Here is a 21,247-nt window from a genome sequence, read left to right on the forward strand (position 1 = left end):
AGTGCTCAATCAGAGCCCCGGTTGAGTGGGAGACTTGGGCAAGGAGTGAGTGGTTAAACTTAGGAGCAAACGCACACAGGCTCTTTGAGGAGTAGACAGTTAAACTGCAGGGCAAAAGTATATGCGTTGTATGAGAAACAGTTAAACAGTAAGAAATTTGGGTTAGTGAAGCGTGTTGGGTCTGACCATTTTCCTTACCCTTTCTCCAAGATAATGACCTAGTCTTGAGCAGCTCCTTTCCCAAACAATTTTTCTTCTGCTCTTTTTCACTTCCACTGATACTATAAATAAAAGCTGGAGAGTTCTCAACTTTGGGGGCTTCTCCTGAAACTCTGCCTAATCCTGAGCCCTCTTGATGGAGATGGCCCCCTGATGATTGAATTAAATTTGGTCTCCAAGGAATCATTCATCCTTCATAGCACCATGGTCACACACTGTGACAGGGATATCCAGAAGCAAGAGGAAAAGCAGTGGTCATGCGGGGTATGCAAGGAAGCACAAAGAAGTAACTCGTGAAAACAAACGTGATCACTACTTATAGTTGTTGTACTGTACTGTAACACCACTTTCAGGAAACTGTAAAGGTAAAAATAGTATTTATTAATGCTTTATTGTGTATTTCTGTCAAAAGTGTGTAAGACTCATTCTGTCAGGCTTACAAATGAATCCAGCTTATAAACTTTCTCCTAGCACTGAACTTGTTCATAAATTGGGGACTTACTTACTTACTGTAGATCTCTTCTCTGTGGCTGTAATTTGATGGGATGAACTAATATGCAATATCTAACTGTGTTAGTATTTGGTTTTGGTTCTTTCACATATTTCAGTTTCTCATGATGTTACAAGTGCTTCTGCTAAAAATGATTACAGCTGAACAGTGGGATGGCAACTGAACAGAAGATGAAAAATAATTCAAGGGTATTCTTTTTATTGTGAGGGCAATTCAAAGTAAATTAAAGAACTTATGAATATTTTTTGAGAAATAACAGTTTTAGGTAGGCAATTGTGAGGAAGATGATCATCATACAAGCCAAAGCCACATGATTCTGCCACAAGTCCCAAGAGGAGAGACCGATGCCCTGACTTGTCAAGTATTCTTCTCCCGTACATCTAAAATTAAACAGAAAAAACAAAATTTCATTCCTACCATAGGTTTAGTTTTGCTCAGTACATTTAATATTCCTGTAAAAAGCCTATGGGTTAATCAATCTTAATAATCATCCTTTCAAAAACAGTAGCAATCATTAAGTGCCTATAATTTTGCTGGATTCTATGCCAAGTAACTTGTACCTAATGCATTAATCCGTCAAACAATCTGAACAGATATAGATATTAAAAAGGTAGGAAAGTAAGACTCATGAACTTAGCCAATTCTACAGTGATACTATGAGCCAAGTTATAAGCCTCGTCACATTTATTTGTTAATAAATCTGTAATAATAAATCCCTTTAAAGGAAAATTTTATCAAGTAACCTTTCATTTATTTCCTTATGGAGAAAACCTCAGTTTCAACCAATGACACATAGGCCTACTGCTAAGATAATCAAACCTCCCTGTAGTTGTGCTCATCCACAAAAAAGCCACCCAGAACACAGGCTAAGAATTCTAAAACTAAGACCAAAAGGGAGCAAGGGCTTCAGGCCAGACTCAGGTTCTGTCAGCTTTCACATGAGACTGTGGTGAGCAGCCTGGTCACTCGACTACAGGACACTCCCAGCAGGTCCAGGATCAGACCCAAACCTTGAGTGGTGCTGAAGCAGAGCAGGCCTGGAGACTCCTGCCACAGGCTAGAAAATCACCTAATACTAAAACCATCTGTACAACCACAATGATCGCCTACTATCACTTCTGTGCACCTCTTAGAATTTAGCAGTTCTAAAAATAGCCACGGGCTTTCACAGTAAGAAAACTTTCTCCTTTTTCTTGTGAGTGCCAGCTATAGGTGATTATAAACTCTCCCTATCTGATGCCATTTTTCCTGCCCATTTGCAGGCTTGTGGTGAGCTAGTGTTTTTACACCAGACCAAAACAAAAAAGAATGGGCAGTAACTTTTCTTCATAGAAATTCCCTGTCAATAACACAAAACAGAATTTTATCCTACATATTGGTAACAACTATTTCTATGCTACTGGAGAGATTTAAGATACAAGCATTCTTTTCTCCCCTCAATTATGTATCAAAATCAAACCATTAATAACAATCGTAGAAAAGGAAAGTACTACAATTTTTAAAATAAGATCCTCTAATTTTATTTAAAACCTGCAATTCCCTTTTAATATGAGATTTTCTTCTCAACATATCAAAATACATGTTTCCCTCATTAGAGAATATATCCTATGACAGTGAATGTTCGAAACCAGCACACAAACTGTGCAGGCTTTGATTTCAGGATGCCCCCCAAAGGCCTGAGGCTGTGGGAAGAACCATGATCCCAGCAGGACAATGTTCACTCCCTCAACGCTGTTGTTGCCTTTATAGTTCTTAGCTCTGTGCACATGCTGAGATCACAGGCGGCATTTAATCCAAATGTTCAGAAATCATAATTGCTTACAAAACTATCAAACTATTCCATTTCAAACGCAAATGCTCCAAAAGATCAGAACTCAAATTTCTAATCAAAAAGTATCAAAAGGTCCTTTTCAGAGGCCCAAAGCAATGAAGCAACATGCAATACATTTTGCAATATTAAATACAAATTTGACCATGGTAAAATAAATGAGTTGTACAACATGTCCATATACCTTAGTATATAACAGAAAACAGGCTCAGAAAGTTTTGTGAACACGCCAATCATGAGCCCAAGTCCTTTCCACCTTACACCACAGTAGCAAGCACACTCACCATGACACTGGATACAAACTTACATTGCATAAGTGTTTCTACAGGTATCATTCTGTGCTGTTGTATTGAGTCCTGGACAAAAGTCTTGCCCCAGAAATTCATTATACCGCAAAGCCTGTAACATAAGCAGGAGCCTGGTAAGGTAAATAGCTTTAAATTTCAGAATATTTTCAAAGAATAATCACAATACATCCTTGAATTTAATCTCTATTATTATTTTTAAAACATATTATTTTACATTCACAGTCTATACCAAAACAGCAATCATTAGTCCTCAGATATTGATCCTAACATAAAGGGGCAAAGTATTTGGCAAAGACAGCAAACTTCAGGCTATATTATTCCAAAGCTCCTTTCTCTTATTTTTATTGCTTTTTAAAAATATTTTTATACTACTGGGTAGTCAATCCAGGCCTCATGCCTGCTAGACAAATACATGCTCTATTATATCTCTGTCTCTAGTGTAATTTTGCACGGTGTGGTTTGACTTGGCTTGAGACTGTCTTTTAAGTTGTCCAGGCTTGCCTTGAAGTCACGATCCTCCTGTCTCAACCTCCCACATGGCTTGATTATAGGTTGCTGCCATCAAATCCAACTTCTCTCTCCAATTTTATAATCCCATAAACATTGAAATTAAAGTAGTACAATGTTGCTCATAAATATTGTTAATTCATGGTGTTATTTTGCTGTTACTCATTTTCACCTTTCACCGTAACAAGTTACAACTATGAAAGATAGAAATTCAGTTACTCTATATTAAGACACAAAGAACTTCCTCTGGAGTTAAACATGTTCAAGCCAACATGGTATCAGCATGATATGGTCTTTGTTTCTCTTCTAATACTCCCCTGGTAGGTTGGTAACTGGTAGTCAACTTGTAACACCAGCTGAACTGAATCAGTGTGGTGCTGAGTGTAGATGGCCCACCTAAGGATGGTTGCCAGCATAAAACGGACAACTAGAGGGGAAGAGTTGCCATTGTCATTTGGTGCTTTGGTTCTCCTGGAGGAGCTTGCTAAGTTATTCCCTGATGTGAACTTGGCTGTTCTCACTGTTAAGAGGAGCTCAGGACCTTGTCACTGAGAATGGCTGCAGTTCACTTTGGGGAAGCTCTGATCCATCCTTTGAGCATCACTTTCTGGCTCCAGAGGGGAAGATGGTGTACTGTTCAATCTCCTAAAGAAACTTGTGATGCTGGCTTCCTGATGTGAACTTGGCTGTTTTCATGCTCAGAGGAGCTCAAGACCTCGTTATCACTGAGGATGGTTGTGGTACTTTTTGGGGGAGCTCTGTTCCTTAGTTTGAGTGTCACTTACCAGCTCCAATGCAGTAAGTGACATTCAGCCTACTAGCACAGACCTTTCACCCTGCTGGCACAACTTTCTGGCTATCACCACTGACTTTTAGGCCTTCCCAGTACAGATCCATGAAGGAAATTTACATGAGATATTGTTGTGGGTTCAAGGCCTCCAGCTGGACTCATGGGGGCACTGTCATGGAATCCAGGTCTTCAGCTGGACTCATGCAAGATGCTGCCATAGGATCCAGGCCCTTAGCGAGATCATTTAGTGTGTGAACAGATTTCCTTCACACTTTGTGTTTGACTCTTTGGGTGACTATTATAAAATAATTCCATAATTATGTGTCCGGTCTTGTTCTCCTTATAAATCCTGACTACAATAGTTCCTTTCATTACAGACTATGAGTTCTAGTCTCCCATGCTCTCATGTATTTTCTTATAGGCTGATACAACACATTTTTCATCAATTAGTCAATCTAAACCCTTTAACTCTGGGATTCCTCCCTACCCCTTATCTTCTTCAATAGAGTGACCAAGGCTAGGGAGTTCTCATCTATTGCTTGCGAAAGGAAATTCCTGGACAGATCATAGCTCATGTGTCAGGAAATAAGATGGTCAAGACTTATTTTGATTGTTCCCATCTTAGATCCCATTCACAGTGACAGATGAAGACAACTCACAGTAAAGCCGTATCGAGGAATGCTGAAGTACTGAAGCCATGACAGCCAAGAAGCAATGGTTGTGAGATTTACCAACAGACCTGAAAAGAGCTATAAAAGACAGAAGTTCACAATCAGAACTTGTCCAGTGGTTTCATGAAGAATTCTAGAGCAATCCCTCTTCAAGAGCCCTACAACCTTCTATACATTTCTGCTAGGACCAACACTTTCTTAAAATTTCTTCCACTTTTAAATACTAATCTCCCTCCGTCACATGTGAATACCTCTATATAGCTTAGGCTATTTGAAATAATAAAGGAAAATAAACCTATACTCTGTATTACATATCTCACTTATTTGAAAGATCATTATTTATCAAGACTATGCCCCCAACTTTCTCTATCACTGAACACACTGCAAGATTAAAAAGTACAGTCTTAGCTGAGAATTTAGCTCAGCAGCATAAGCACTTGCCTGGTAAGCACAAGTTGTGACCTTGATCCCCGGTAAAAAAAAAAAAAAAAAAAAAAGAAGTACAGTCTTCCCTCAGTATCCAAGAGGAAGTGGTTCAGGACTCCAACTCAGATACCAAAATCTGCAAATGATCATGTCCCTTACATTTATTTAATTAATTTATTTATTTCCTTTTTTGGTACTGGGGATCCAACTCATGATCTAGCGCTTGCCAGGCAGGTACTTCTGCCGCTAAGCTAAATCCTCAGCCCCTTTTTAAAAATATTTTTTACATTTAAAAAAAAAATTTTTTTTTTACATTTAAAATGGTGTAACAGTTGTGTGAATCCTTGTCCATTCTTTATGCTTCAAATACATACATCCTGTATGTTTAAAGTCATCTTGACATTGTTTATAATGCAATACAGCATTTATTATAAATAGTTGTGCTATATTTTCTAGGGGAGATAAAAGTTGGTACGCTCATATTTGTCACATCATGGCTGGCTGAATCTTTAGATACAGAATCCATGCATACAATGGATAAACTGTACTGACTATTCTAATCACACCACTGCTATCCGTTTTCTCTAATAAATGGAGCAATCTAGGAACTGACTAGAGCAGTCTTGAGCACCACACTCTCCTCTTCCATATAAGATGAACTGTCAACATGGGCTGTTTCATACTTTATCTATGACTTTAGGACTAATATGAGATTCAGAATGAAGACTTGTAAGTTAAAGTCCAGAACTGACAATGTGGTTTACAGCAAAAAATGTGAACACCTTAATTCAAAGCTATGATCAAGCACTACTCCAATGGAGAAGCCAGGAAGGATGCTAACATGAACAAGGAGCAGTCATGAAGTTCACATAAAACTTGCCCTCCCTGGGACTTAGTGTACTGAGACTCACAAAACAATGGCAGCACTCATGGTGTGTCTACCTATACGGAGATTTGACCTAATCAAGTGTTTAGTGTATGGCTAAAAAAAGTTTTATGACTGGTTTTACAAGTTCTTCATAGAAATCTTTAAATAATAATCAAAGCATCAAATAAGTTAAAACATTTCCATTTACTGAAGACCATTTTATTTATTGGAGAAAGGCACAGAAAACATAAAGAAAACTCAGCACTTTTTCAGTGCTACCTATGTTGATAGTTGCTGAATAAAATGGAATATATAAACTACAAGGAGAGAGTGTGCAAATTACAGAGCATTTAAAGATCTGTGGTAATGGGTGCCATTCACTGAGCATGTGACACAAAAACTAAGTAAAAGATAAACAGAAGCATATTGATATAACAGAGTCATAGGAACCCAAAAAGAAGATGAACTAATACTTAGGCTTAGGAATTTTCCAGTATTTTAAAAACACTCCTTTTCAAATACAAAAGGCAGCCAAGACAGACTCACCATGCTGCACACTATTATGTTTCTGGTAGGATTTTTCTTTCATCTCAGAGAGGAATGAATCTGATCACATTATCTCTGCCGTGTTTAAAGAACCAGCAGTTCTCTACTGTCAGCATGAAAGGCAGGCAAATCACCTGACATTTTTATAAAGGAATCAGCTAATTGTAATTCTGGTTTTGAAAGTTCTAATTTTTCAAGATTTCACAAAATGTCACCAGAAAGCTACATTTGGACATGAGCAGAAATGGCTGGATAAGGGCGAGGAGGAAAGCTGGTACTTTCTCTCTAACACATACTACATATAAGCCCTAAGGCCTCCTGAAAGCATCAAGAGTCCCACATACAGAATTCTCTTTACAGGACAAGTGAATGTTCAGGAAGAAACAAGGAAAAGAATTTAGTATCAGAGAAGCACCCTTCATACTCACCATCATAAACACAAAACATATGGTCATAAGAAGTGTTGCTACAGAGACCACACTCTGACCCGCTGCTATGGCCAGTGCCATGGAACTGGCTGTATAAGCCACCAGCATAAGGGTAAGCATCATTATGAAGAAAGCATCTGCCTGTGGTTTCAAGCCTATAAAAAGAGGGTCAGTTCAGCTGCCAAGGTCACCATATATTTGGGTTACTTCCTATCCAACTACTATAGGTCACCAATTTCATATGTTCCTTCCATGTAACTGCATGAAGTTATCACACATTTTATTACTTACACGTACTGTAAAAGCATTTTTCCATATAGCATATGTCATCCTGTCTGTATAATTACAATTTCTAAATTTTTTAGGTAGAGAGCTCTAGGCAACGTAATTGGCCAGAATTCTACTGCCTGCTCTTCTGAAGAAAACACATCAATAGCCATTCACTTCCCCAAACATCTCCACAGTACACAGTGTTTGCCGTGACTGTACTAGTGAGAAGCCTGGAGTCAGGACTCCACTGCTACTGCTGTCAGTCACAGAATCTGAAGATTTTGAAACAGGTATAAAGATATTGATCAAGGGGGCTGGGGATTTAGCTCAGCGGCATAAGTGCCTGCCTTGCAAGCAGGCAGTCGTGGGTTCAATCCCTGGTACCGATAAAAAGGAAAAAGACAAAAAAAAAAAAAGATATTGATCAAGAGTCTCAGAGTCCAGATTCTATGCCTAATTCTTTATGACATACCTTGCTTGTAAATAGAAGATAAAACTCAAATAATGGCCTTATCTACAGTACCCTGTCAAAAATACGTATTTTGACATTTGTGTATCAGCAAAATACACAGAAATTCTGATGCAGTGAGCCTGGGATGAAGACTGTGCATACTACACAGATGAATGTGTCTATGTCTATCAAGCAGGTAAATAAATAAACCCAATTCCACCACATTTCATTTGGGACTTGGCAGGAGAGAATATATGTGTATATATTAATTTTTATCTGTCTATATCTCTCGCCATATCTTTATAGAGATATAAATTAAAACACAGAGAAATTGGCTGTACCTCATAACCAAGACTAAAGACATATCCTTTTTGCCTTGTTACTTACCTAACATGAAGTACACAATACAAGTAAATATAATACTTGGCAAAACCCTCATTGGTAGTAAATCAGATAGCAGTTTTCCAAAGAAGTAAGAAGTCACTCTGTAGTATCCACTGATATACTCGTGTCTATAGAAGAGAAAAACATATAGATTTCAGACTAGTTTAAAAAGGCAGAGATCAGAAGATGAGATGCTTGCCACACAGATTTCTACTACCACACAGGGTATAAGGTACCCACATCCTCTGGGCTGCCCACCCCCACATCCCTACTCTCCCAAGTGGCAACCCCTCTGGATATTCAGCTCAGGAGGTGTCACTGAGAGCCTCTGTCCCTGCAGAACTCCCTCCAGTGGCCAACCATACTGGTCCAGAACCCACTTTCTAGAAACACAGAGTGGATCTTCTCCCTCTCTGCAGAGACTCTGTTTCTCCTGACTAAGGCTCTCTCCCAAGCACAGTGTTTCAGGGACTAATTTCTCAGTAGTTATGGAGGATTTTCTTCTCACTTCTGATTGTTAAAAAGGTAATGATGTCATTTTTCAGTGCCTACACAGCAGCTTCAGATCAGCATACTCTTTACTTCTTTTCTCACATCAAGAGGAAGGAATGAAAGAAGGGAAGGAGGGAAGAAGAAAAGAAAACTGAAGGCCTCCTTCTTTCAATGAGCACACCTCCAAACACACAGCTCTGTCACTATCAAATCACGGTCATTTCCTAACACTGTTCTCATAATTCCAAGCTATTCCATTAGTATCTTCATGCCTTCCCTTTCTGATGATTCCTTTGACATATAAATATAGGCAAAACAAGAAAACATGCCTGCCCTCTAGCTCTTTCCAGTTCTCCAACCACTAAGGTTACTCTCAGTCACATTCTTGGCCAACTTGACCTCCCACCTCCAATTTGCTGAACTCACCCGGGTCCCTCAAACTTAACTTGAAAGGGCCATCTATTAGTTTTTAAAATTTTAAAATATAGTTTTCATCTTCCTTATTGCTGCTGTCCCTGCAGCACTGGGATTCTGCTGACCGTGACACCTCTCTCTCTTGATCACAGGCCTCCATGCTTTTGACTTTCCATCCCATCCATAACTGATTTTTCTAAACTACTGTATTACTGTTAATCTTTAAAAGATCGTGTTATACATCAAAAATATATACAATTGATATGTATACATATCAATTTAAGAAACAAAGAAGTAAAATAAAAATACATCCTATGGATGGCATCTTGGACCCAAGAGCCCTCGATGCCTTTTCCACAAGAAACAGCTCACATGAAGAGCTTCTTCTCCACGACAAAGAGCTCCACAGCTGACACACTGCTGAAACACTGGTTGGTTGTCAGAAAGAACAGCACACCAGCTCTGTTGGAACAGAATAGGAACAAAAGCACCACAATGAATTCAACACTTAGGGCAGTTTCCAATCCATAGAACTCTTTCTACAAATGATATAAAATTCAACGGATTTAAGATTTTAAAAAGTGAAACTGTTCTGGCTAAAACAGGGAGGGAGGAAAGCATGGCCTCGTCAGGTCCTTCCCTATCTCTCTGTATTCACAGTAGGACCCCCTTCAATCCACATTGCATCACATTTTGAAATTCACACTTAGAATGTTGTGCACCAAACTGCTCCCTTAAAAATCATATTCTGTAATTCTGGGGGTTATGTTTTCACTCTGTGATGATGGCCAAAGGGTACAGTCTCAGACAAGAGGCATACTTTTTTTTCCTCTGTAACAATTCTGCACTTTGGAGATGGCAGTAAATAATGTGTCATACATTTCTAAATTATTGAATATAAATTTCAAATGTTCTCACCATTTTATGGTAACATAATACTTGAGGTAATTGTGATCACTTGGTTTGGCTCATTTTTCACATTGTATTCACAAATCATAATACTGCTTTATGTCCCATAATTATAACACCATAAATTGCCAATTTAGTTTAACAGTTTCGTAAAAATCAGATTAATAAATAGATATGTCTCTTTATACATTCATTTGCTGATGAACAATGAGACTGATTTCATATCTTGGCTAAGAACAATGCTACAATGAACAAGGGAGTGCATTAACAAACTGATTTCAAATATTTTCAAAAATGCTCCAAAGAGGGATTGCTAGATTTAAACTTTTTAAAAACTGTATTTTCCCTAATTTATTCAGCTATCATCATAACCCAGATAAGGCTATAAAGTCAAAGGAGCTCATAACTCTACACATGATTCAAACCCAGTTTCTCAGTTACTGCTATTTATTCTACCCTGAAAAAAGAAAAAAAAAATGAAAATGCATGAAGAAAATTAGCTTAAAAGCAGCAGGCAAAGAAGAGATAAATTGATCATCAAAATTAAAAATGTTTGTGCATCTATAGAGTGAAAACACAACCCGCAGAATTACAGAATATATTTGCAGATCATATAACCGATAAGAAATTAATAGTCCAGAGGATGTGTAGCAACAGGCACCCTTGTGTGCTGTGGGTAAGAATATAAAATAGTGCGGATGCTTTGGACAATAGGGTAGTTCCTCAAAAACTAACACAATTACCGTGTGATTCAGCAATTTTGCTTTAGTAATATATTCCAAAAAAGTGAAAGCAGGGATTCAAACAGAATTTCTATACTCAACGCAACATAAACTCACAGCAGTCTAAAGCTAGAAGAAACACTATAATACAAAGGAACCATGAAAACCTTATGCTAAGGGCAAGAAGTCAGGACATTAACTTGAGTCCATATATATCTTCCTAAAGTAGTCAGATTCAGAGACACAAAACAGAATAGTAGTTTCCAGAAACGGGGAGAAGTACATATGGTGATCACTCTTTAATGTAATTAATTACTTGAATAGAACACAATTTTACGGCACTTTGATTTAGGAAGACTGAAAAAAAAATCCTGGAGCTAGATGTTAGCTATGTACAACAATGTGAACATACACAATGCCATGAAACTATACATTTAAAAATGGTTAAGAGAGTAAATTTCATGTCTTGAATATCTTGAATATATTTCATGTCTTGAATCAATGCACACACATAAGTGTGTGTGAGGAATAAAATTAACTCTTCTATCCAGTTTTCCATTCACTGACATCCTACCCCACACAAAACAACAGCATTTATACTGCACTTGCGTTTCATTCAAATTCTTAATCTTAATCTTTAATCTCTCCATAAGCTTGAGCAAAGTAACGGCATTCTTTCAACATTTACTCACCTATTCTGGATTCCAGCGACGTTATATTCTAGCTTAAAGTAAAGGGCACCTATAACCAGTGCCAATACAATTGTGACAAGGACCTGTTCAAAAAGGAAAATAACAGCATTTCTATGAGATGTAAGCATGTGTGCATTCCATTTAATGTCACACACAGCCACATAATTAGCTTTCTCCATTGAGACAGACACTGCAAATGGACTGGCCAGTACTGGGGATGTGATACAGTGCTTTTTTATTACGTGCAAGATGCTGAGCTCAAACACAAGTACTACAGAAAAATATTTCAGTGGAGTCCCTGGGAGAACGTACATTGAGGTAATTATCTGACTGCTTCCTAAATTAAATTGAAAAGTACACTGGGAACCTGAGAGGATGGCAGAACAGACTCTGGAAATGCTAAGGTTCTCCAAATTACCATCAGGCATTCCTGATTGAGGGTCCATTTCTGGTGCTGGACCACAAATGCTACATGGGCAGCAGAGCAACACAGATACCTGGAGAAGTCACTGTGGGAACAAAACACAGTTCGTGTGCTAAGAGTTGAATTCAAATTGAACTTCCGGCCTTTGTTTTGATGAACATACAACTTTTTACTTCAAGAGCTTCAAGTGAAACAGGATGTCTTTACTCTTAACTTTAAAAGTAAATAAAAGTTTGAAAACATGATTTCTAACAATGGAATTTTTCTTGGTAAGGAAGTAGGGGTGAACTGAGCCCCACCTAAACAGCCTCTGGGGAATCCTGCCTTGATGGGAAAACTTATTATCACAGTCACCAAAGCGAGCAGCTAGACTTCTCTGGTTCACCCAAGGGCTTCCTTTGCCCCCTCCTCTGTCACTGCTTCTCTGTCAACATTGACCAGTGAGACCCACAATACCCACAGCCACCTGAGCTGCCAGTGCTTCACCTCCTCACTGGTCTCATCTATCTGGTCTCTGTGGGGGGCTCCCAGGGAGAATGGACAAGCATATCTTTTGCTTGTAAGGTAAAAAGTCTCTTAAGGCTTTGAATCACAAAGGAGATTAAGGGCTATACTATTGTATAATTCATTTGAAGAATTCTTATTATTACTAAAATAGTAATAATAAAAATATGGTATTCTTTAAAAATTGAAATATCCTACCAAATATACAAGAAACTTCAGTTTAAAAAAACACTAAAATAGTACCAAACATTAATGAATTTTTGAAACGTATTTTGGCATGAAAATGCAAAAGCAGAAAAACAGAAATATGACCTATACAACTAGTTTGTGAGGACTATAGTTCAAACAAAAATTTATGTGTTTCACTTAGAAAACATCCCTAAAAATCCCTTTGCTAACAAGACATAAATTTAGGAACAAAAAAGTCCATCAGCCTGGCATATTTTCATTATCCTCAGGATACAATCTGTTTCATTTCAACAGATTAAGCTTCCAAAACAAATGCTGCTCTCAACATGCAGCATGCACAAACAAAAGTGACTTTCACACAGCTCACCTTAGAATATTTGTCTTTTAAAAGGACACTCCTCACTCTTTTATTTATTTGCACTCAAATTTGATATCTTATATTAACACTGTTAGTGTTGTCATTAGGGTGTTTCTAAAGGCTTCAAAGTTCTAAAATAAATCCAGGAAGTTTTAAAAATTTTGAGAAAACAGTGAACCCCATCATCATGTCCTGCTTTTATTAGTGCTTCTGTGTTATTCTTTCTTGTATGGAAAAAAAGAAAATCATGACACTATCTGCAAGTCTGGACATCTGGCCTCCAGACTGTTTGAATGGACAGATAAATAAGAAATTCTCCATGTACATTATCCTGCATATGTTCAAATACATTTAATCAACGTTTCTCAAGGTATATTCTGAAGGATGTTTGTGACTGCCATCATCAATCTATAGTTACACAGTTAATATGCCAGTAGAAACAACGGCTCTCCAAGAAATTAATGATAAAATCTCCCAAATGAAATTGAATAAGGAAACTCTTACAATTCAATGAATGCTAAATATTCTTATGCAGTTCATCTAGTCATCCCAAGATCTCCCAAATATAATCTCTACTTAGAGGCGAAGTCTCAATCATATAAATAATGACTTTAAATCAGGGTACAGCTATAAGTAAATAGACACATCACTAGTAAGCCATAAAACACTCTTACAATTTCAGGGCCCCGCCCTCTCTAACAGCTAAGAGAAATAAAAAACATGTAGCCTATGCCAATGACCAGTAACCTATGGCTCACAGCCAAACAGGGCCAGCCACCTGTTTCTGTTAAGCCTATAAACTAAGAATAGTTTTTGCCAACTTTTAAAATATGTATGAGATAAAAAGATCAAAAATAAATGAAGACCCTACATGGATGGCCTGTAAAGCCTACGGAATTTACCAGCTTGCCGCTTTTCTGAGCATTGGTGGGATTCCTTCTGGGGACTTAGTTCCCTGGTCAGGCAAGGAGGCTGAACACACACCAGGGGGTAATGGGCCTGGCATTTACATCACAAGGACGTGTAGCACCTAAACGGGCACAGTCCTGGACTATTGCATGAAACAGTGTTCGACTCACACCCTGCACAGAACTACTATGTATGATTCTTGGATAAGAATTTCCAACTACTTTTAGAAAACCTAATGCATAAATCCCACGAAACAATCTACTCATTAGGTCATCTCACTGTTAAACAAAGGGTAACTCTAGGTGATATAGTGAACTTGAACATTTTTCTAAAAATAAACCTATTCTCAAAAAATAAAACCATATCTTTGATTTACAGGACAAAAACTTTTCATGTTCTGAAAGAAATGACAAATCACAAGAGCCAAAAATGTGTAGAACAATTGCCAAAGTGACACAAATAGGATGTGGGCTCTCAGACCCAGTTGAGAGGTTAAACTGGACTGTCAACTTGACTGGCTTGAGAGCCACTGAGGGAATGAGTAAAACGCACTTCTGAGTGCAACTGGGTGGGTGACAAGAGTCATGACACTGGGGTTTATACCTGGTTCTTTCCCTTTGACACTGATGGTCTGTGCTCTGTTTCTCAGCTGCCATGAAGTGAGCAGCTTTCTTCACCCCGCCCTTCTATTATAATGACCCTGCCTTGGAGCCAGGCAACCTGAGACTGAAAGCTCTAAAACCATCAACCAAATAAATCTTTCCCTTTTAAGCTGCTGGTTTTGGGTATTTGCATCAGCAAAAGGAAAGCTGAACAACAGAGAAAGTGACAATAGTAAAATATGAAAACTATGGTGCTCGTGTTTCATGTTAAGAAGTCAGCAGTTTTTCCTTACAGCTGAAGATATTTGATCATCTCATAATCACAGCGTTTGGCAAATAAGGTTATTCCCTCAGAGAATAGGCAGTGCAAACTACCCTAGGGTTCTGATGTCAGTTGCAAACCAAACCTCTTCTTCTTCACATCTCTACTTAAACTTTCTGAATAGTCCCTTCTGCCATCTGACATGCTACATATTTTCTTTAGTCAGTTATCCTCTCCCTGCACACATAAGAAAATAACCTCCATTAGAACAGATTTGCCTTTTTTGCCCATTTTGTTCATTACTGCTCCAAAATACAAGACAGGCTTTTTACATTGAACTCGTGGGATAAGCCAGTGAATGAATGTGGACAGCTATATGAATACTTGGTATGTAGTTGACACCACCTTAACATTTTTTTAAAACATAAAATTTCTATTGAGATTATTCATTAGAATGTATATATTTGGTACCAGGAATTGAACTTAAGACCTTACGCTTGCCAAGCAGGCACTGGGCCACTGAGCTACAGTCCTGGCCTTAGAACCTATCTAAATCAGGCAATCTAAGAAACCACTAAAAAAAGTTTTCCATAAGTAAAAAAATAAAAGCTTGTTTTATTGACAGCTTCTATACCCCAAATGAAGTGGAGATAACAAATAAGTGGAAGCAGAAGGTTAACATAATACCAAAGTAATAGGCTATAATCTGATATAATCCACTAGGAATTTGATTATACCCATATGAGCATTTCATAGCATAATTAAGACCCGCCAGGTTACCTGAGCTATGGAGGCCTGAGGATTTCCCAGCAGGTTTTTGAATGAACGCTTGGCAATCCATCTCAGCTGGTGACAGAAGGAGGTCATATAGGTGTTCTCCATGAAAGCTATATTTTTCTTCTTCTTATAACCACCTGAAAGTTGATCTAATTCAGCTTTCATATCTTTGTACAAGGTGGAACTGGCATAGAATTCACCTAGTTTTTCTATGATTGGCTTATCTCTCTGAGAAGGCTCTTCAGTTCTGTTGACTTTGAAATAAAAGTGGAGAAAGAAGAAAAACACTGTTAACAGATAACTGATTTAATTCATTTTTCTGTAACCTCACTGACAGATAAGAAGTTGATTTGGGGCAGGGAACTGTTTGAGACAGTGTCTCACAGTGTTGACCAGGCTGACCTCAAACTCCTAGTGATTCTCCTGCCTCAGCCTCCCAAATGCTGGGATCATAGGCATGTCCCACCATGCCCTGCAATATAATGATTCTAAAGCTTGTGTATAAATAAATTACTAGATTATTTCACTGGTTTACACATTAGAATAAATACAGCACAACCTCTGACCTTTCCCTTTTTGAACCCTAATTCTTAAACCAGACTTCCTGTTATACAAACACATGACTCAGTATAACAATCAGGCCCTTCAATTGGGCAAAATGCTCATGCACTTCATAGTGCAAAAGTTCTTCTTTATAAATAAAACTATAAATAATGGTCACATTTATTTTTTAATAGAAACTCCCCTTACAGCTGACAATATCACAAAAATATTCACATATAAATGCACCAAAAATACCCACAGCACCATGAACAATGAAGTCTGCCTGCTGACTGGCATCAGATCATTGTGAATTCACAAAGCCACTGCATGGCTCAACTTGAGCCAAATCAATCTGGCAAAAATCTATGACGCTAAGGGTCACATACCTTCACAGTCTTCTTCCGACCTGTTTAGTGTCACAGCAGAGGAGTCTCCATTAATCACGTCCAGGAAGAAGTCAGCAGGGTTGTTGTAGGGTTCACACCTGTAACCTAAGAGAAAAGACAGAGCAAAAACACAACATTGCCGGGCAAGGAACACAGATTCGCTTTTAGGGCTGGAGCGGGTGGACTGGGAAGACAGATTCATGGCTTCTGTACCTTGTTCTCTTTCCATCTCACTAATTGATCCTTTCGTCTTACATGTTCACTCACCCAGTATTCTGGGAGTTCTGTGTCTCCCAGAAAACATGTATTTCAAGCCATTCATGGAATGTTAGATTAGTCCTTATTGATGGACAAATCATAAAACCCAAAATGGGAATCAAAATGCTCTGGTGCTAGCCAGGCATGGGGACACATGCCTACAATCCCAGCTGTGGGAAGCTGAGGCAGGAAGATCACAAGTTAATGCACAGCCTGAGCAGCTTCACGACTTTTCTCTCTCGACATAATAAAAAAGGGCTGGGGATGTGACTCAATGTGAAGGCTCTGGGATTTAAAAAATACATATATATGAATTATATATATATTTTAAAATGTGTATTATATATGTAATGTATACAAGTATGTATGGTACATATGTAATATATATTACACTCTGGTGCTCATCTGTACTTCAAAAAATAAAACCTACATACAAGCAAAAAACAAATTAGATGCCTCGATGCACTGTGCCCCGAGTTCCCATAGCAAATGCTGGGACGGCAGTACACATATTAGTAACAACAGCTTCTCCACCTACTAAATCCACCGGGCCCGACTCTCTTCTGTCACACTGCCGGAACACCTAACGGCAGAGAATCCCACAGCAGCACCTTGCAGAGACTGTGCAGCACTGCACTCCCCACCCCTGAGCTCAACTGCCTATATCACAGTCACCTGAACTTGGCCTGAGGTTCACCTCATCTGCCCTACTCATTCTTCTGTTGATTACTTTAAATGAGAGATCAACTAAAACAAATTAAGAAAGTTAGTAGATATTCAAAACTGCATTTGGAGTTGGGGAGCCACACGTGTAATCATCACAATATCTTTAAAATAAAGCAGATTGCATGAACCATCACAGGAAAAAATTGTGTAACTCAATCTAAAGTAAGTTAAAAAAGAAGCTGGCAACCCAGAAATAATACATGTTGGCCCATCAAGGTCAGTTTTATAACTGACCATTATTTTATACACTTATAGGTCACCCGAACCCATTCACAGCCTAAACCTGGAAGCTAACCTTAGTAGAAAATGAAGAAGCATCTCCAGGAGCTATCGTCAAAGCAGAGCAAGATTACGTATGAGGGGAAAACTTGACAGTGTACCACCTGTTATATGCTCAAGAAGTCAGTGATACTCGGCCTTGCAACACTGTTAATCTGACAGAAGAACTGACTGTGAGTCCAACATTGAATTATGGAACTATCAGAGGATGGTCACCACACCTGGGGAGGAGAACAGAAGCAGGCCCAGGAGAAACACACACACACATGCACGTGCATACTTACACACACGCACACTCACACACGCCCATGCACACTGAAATCAAAAAGGAAACGGAAAGAGAGCTACACATCAAACAAACATTCAAAAATGAAGAAAAATTCTAGAAGCAGGTATCTAAAGTTGTCTTAGAGTGGTGGAATCCAAGATGTATCAAGCAGCACTTCTGTGCAGGACCTTAGGAGGAACAAAGGACCTACTGCACAAAAAAGACAGCCATACCTGCTGAAGCAAAGTAGTCCAAAGCTGCCTGTGCAGGACCGTGGAACATTAGTTTTCCTGCAGCCAATAAGGTGAGGTTATCAAATAGCTTGAAGATGGAATACCGAGGCTGATGAATGGAGAAGATGATTGTTCGCCCCTGCCTAGACATCCTAAAAGAGAAAATAACAGATCATTTAATAACTGAACTTTGTACTTTCTAATAAAATATCTAATGCAGTCTTATTGTTAGATCATTTGTTCCCAGTTCAACCCAGTTGGTTTTCCCCTACTACCTTTTCATGCTTCTTACTTGATAGGTGGGAAACATAAATTCAATGCTTTTATTCAAAGACTAGGGTAGCTGGGAGTATAGTTCAATGTTAGACGACATACCTATAGGTCATCTGGCTCATTGGAGAGCCAGATTGCATTCTTTTGCTCTAGTAATACAATTACCAGAGTATATTACCAAATATATTAGCATACACTTACTGTGTCATTGAAAATGCTTTAGCAGTAACCTCATTTCAATTTTTTCAAGGTTTGTTCTGATATTGCATTTCCTTCTTATTACAAATGAGGTTTAAATTATGAATCAACTGTCCAAAGAGTAATAGTAACTGAGGGATGAGGCTAGGAGTCAACCTTTAGTCAGTTCATAGCAGAAATTCTCTTACACATGATCTAACCTCAGAGAAATTATTACTTAGAGATACAAGAAAGGCCAAACTCATTGTTCAAAATTGTTATTGAAAGTATTTTATGAGAAGAATCCCTTCCCCTTCTATTTAAGCATTTGGTTAGTACATACTATTGTCCAGAGTTCTGCCTCAAGGATCAGACCAGGAGATCAATAATTTCAATATAAGGTGGACTAGTTATAGCAAAAGGCTTTCTTAAAGCAAATAGACTTCTAAGCCCATCTGAACATAATGTAAGTAAGTAGCATATCAAAAGGCCTAAAAATGAATAAGCTAAGAAAAAAGGCTCATGGTACAAGAATAAGATGAACAAAGTCTGAAACAACATGTCAATTTGGATAACTATGAGAAGTTCAGTTCTCATAGGACTGTGTATGTGTACATGCGCATGCACCCAGGTGGATTTGTGTATATTGGTGTTGGTGAAAAAAAATGAAAACTGCTACAGAAAAATAGGCCCATGATGCACCCTTCACTCAAAACAGGAAACAGAGCTCATATACTGTAGGGATCTAATATAGAACTCAAAGCAGGGAGTGGGGTTGCCTGGGAGCCCTGTTATTGAAAAAGTGGTCTGAGGGCCACTGTCAGTATCACCTCTTAGTCTGCTATGGAGATCTGGGCTCCAGCTCAGACCTAAAGAAACAGAACCTCCATTTAAACCAATTCCAGGTGAGGAGTATGCACAGCGGAGCTTGAGAAAGATAATTCAAAACTGTCTGCATGAAGAGGGGTACCAGCGGGCTATACAGTGCAAAAGATAAAATAAATATAGTATTTTATTATCACTTCATCATTCTCCAATGAATACCATCACTGTAATTATATGTAATAAAAATACCACAGCTATATAGTAGGATCTGAACTCTAGACCCAAAGCTTGGCAAATGACACCTAAACCTAAGGCATCTAAATCCTTAGCCATCTTCCCATCCTCCTAGCACTGAGACTTGCTCCTATGGGCATGTGCAGATGGGCAGCCATGAAGGCAGAATTCTGGGAACTGAGAATATGGGGCAAAGTAGGCATTCCTATAATCTCAGCACTTGGGAGGTTGAGGCAGGAGGATTATTGTTAAGCTCAAGGCCTGAGCTACAAGTGACTTCAAGGCCAGCCTGAACTATACAGTGAGGTCCTAGCTAAGAAAACAAAAGATGGGAATAGGGGCTTCTAGAAGTGGTGGATAAGAAGAATGGCTAGAGCAATTTGAAGACTGGTTGCATTAAATAATTAAGTTACTTGAGAAAATGAAAGCCAAGTCTCTCACTATCTGAAATCACATGGAAATGGCAAAGACTTAAAATAACACCAAGTATCAAGGTATAAGACTGGAACTAGTAATGTTAGGAACCTTTGAGGTTTTAATATATATATATATATATATATATATATATATACACACTAAAAAAACCCAAATGTGATATGTATTTTTACATGTCTTTCATAACCCCTCAAAATAAGGCTTTTCATAACCCCCTCAAAATAAGGCTTAACAGGAAAATAAGCCCTACCATGATTTTTCAGAATTCTCATAAGACTGTATAAGCCCTACTTCAAAACAAGCCCAGTTAAGATTATCAGACAGACACCTTTAGTGCACTGCAACACCCAACAGACATACTGAATTAAACATTGATGTTTAATGTTAATATTTAAAATAAATGATAATATAAACTATAATTAGGAACTCATAAATGGTCATGTGAAAACTCGGGAACAAGAAAGAAAAATGTGAATTTGAGACTTATTGCTTATTGATTGGAGTATAGACATAACGCACAAATATATGCACTTGACAAATATATATTGTGTCTAATATAAATCTTCATAATTCAACATGTTGTATATTATAATGGATATACTAAAACCCTCACGGGAAATAAAGGAACATTTTCTAAATTTTGGTGAATTTTTTTTTATGTGGACCATCACTCATAACTGTCATCATTTTTGCTGCATACTTCTGTGTTCAATTAACACTTCATGTAACAGAAACTTTATGGAGCCTTGCCTGCAAGAGGTCATGACTGGGGTGAAGAATTCACAGGATCAAATCACTGATAGTTGTGTTGCCAATGTAACAAGCAGCCTGCATGGATGAGAAGTGTTCATTTAAGGAGAGCTGCACTGCTGAACATAAGAGACTGGGGCTGATGGTTCCACAGGAAATAGATCTGCAAGACATTCAGATCAGAACCTGGGGTCTGGAGAGTGATAATGATGACATGAAGAAGTTATGACTGTATTTGAATAAAAGTAGATTTTTATACATGAATAAATGTAGGCTGCTATACTTGAAAAAAAATAATAATAACATTCCCTGACAATAATAAGCCCTACTGCATCTTTTGGAGCAAAAATTAATATAAGACCCAATCTTATTTTGGGGGAAACATGAAATATATAGGTA

At 38.2% G+C, this 21,247-nt stretch overlaps 1 protein-coding gene across 5 annotated transcripts in view; it reads right to left on the minus strand.

Annotated features, from left to right (window-relative positions):
* Positions 1-911: 911 nt before the first annotated feature.
* LOC100723442 (broad substrate specificity ATP-binding cassette transporter ABCG2) overlaps positions 912-21,247 on the minus strand; it is a 45,703-nt gene continuing 25,367 nt past the window's right edge. For all 5 annotated transcript variants that reach the window (XM_003467467.5, XM_063247262.1, XM_063247263.1 and 2 more), the window contains 10 exons: positions 18,155-18,306; positions 16,391-16,495; positions 15,465-15,715; positions 11,437-11,519; positions 9,486-9,575; positions 8,211-8,335; positions 7,103-7,257; positions 4,823-4,912; positions 2,866-2,957; positions 912-1,110 (listed from right to left, as the gene is read on the minus strand). In XM_003467467.5, coding sequence (XP_003467515.1) covers positions 963-1,110; positions 2,866-2,957; positions 4,823-4,912; positions 7,103-7,257; positions 8,211-8,335; positions 9,486-9,575; positions 11,437-11,519; positions 15,465-15,715; positions 16,391-16,495; positions 18,155-18,306 — 1,291 coding nt within the window. In that variant the 3' untranslated portion in view covers positions 912-962. The remainder of the gene's footprint in view (positions 1,111-2,865; positions 2,958-4,822; positions 4,913-7,102; positions 7,258-8,210; positions 8,336-9,485; positions 9,576-11,436; positions 11,520-15,464; positions 15,716-16,390; positions 16,496-18,154; positions 18,307-21,247) is intronic.

The sequence above is a fragment of the Cavia porcellus genome, unplaced genomic scaffold, assembly GCF_034190915.1.
Source record: "Cavia porcellus strain 051 isolate PalLab524CR breed Dunkin Hartley unplaced genomic scaffold, mCavPor4.1 scaffold_4, whole genome shotgun sequence".
Classification (NCBI taxonomy): Eukaryota; Metazoa; Chordata; class Mammalia; order Rodentia; family Caviidae; genus Cavia; species Cavia porcellus.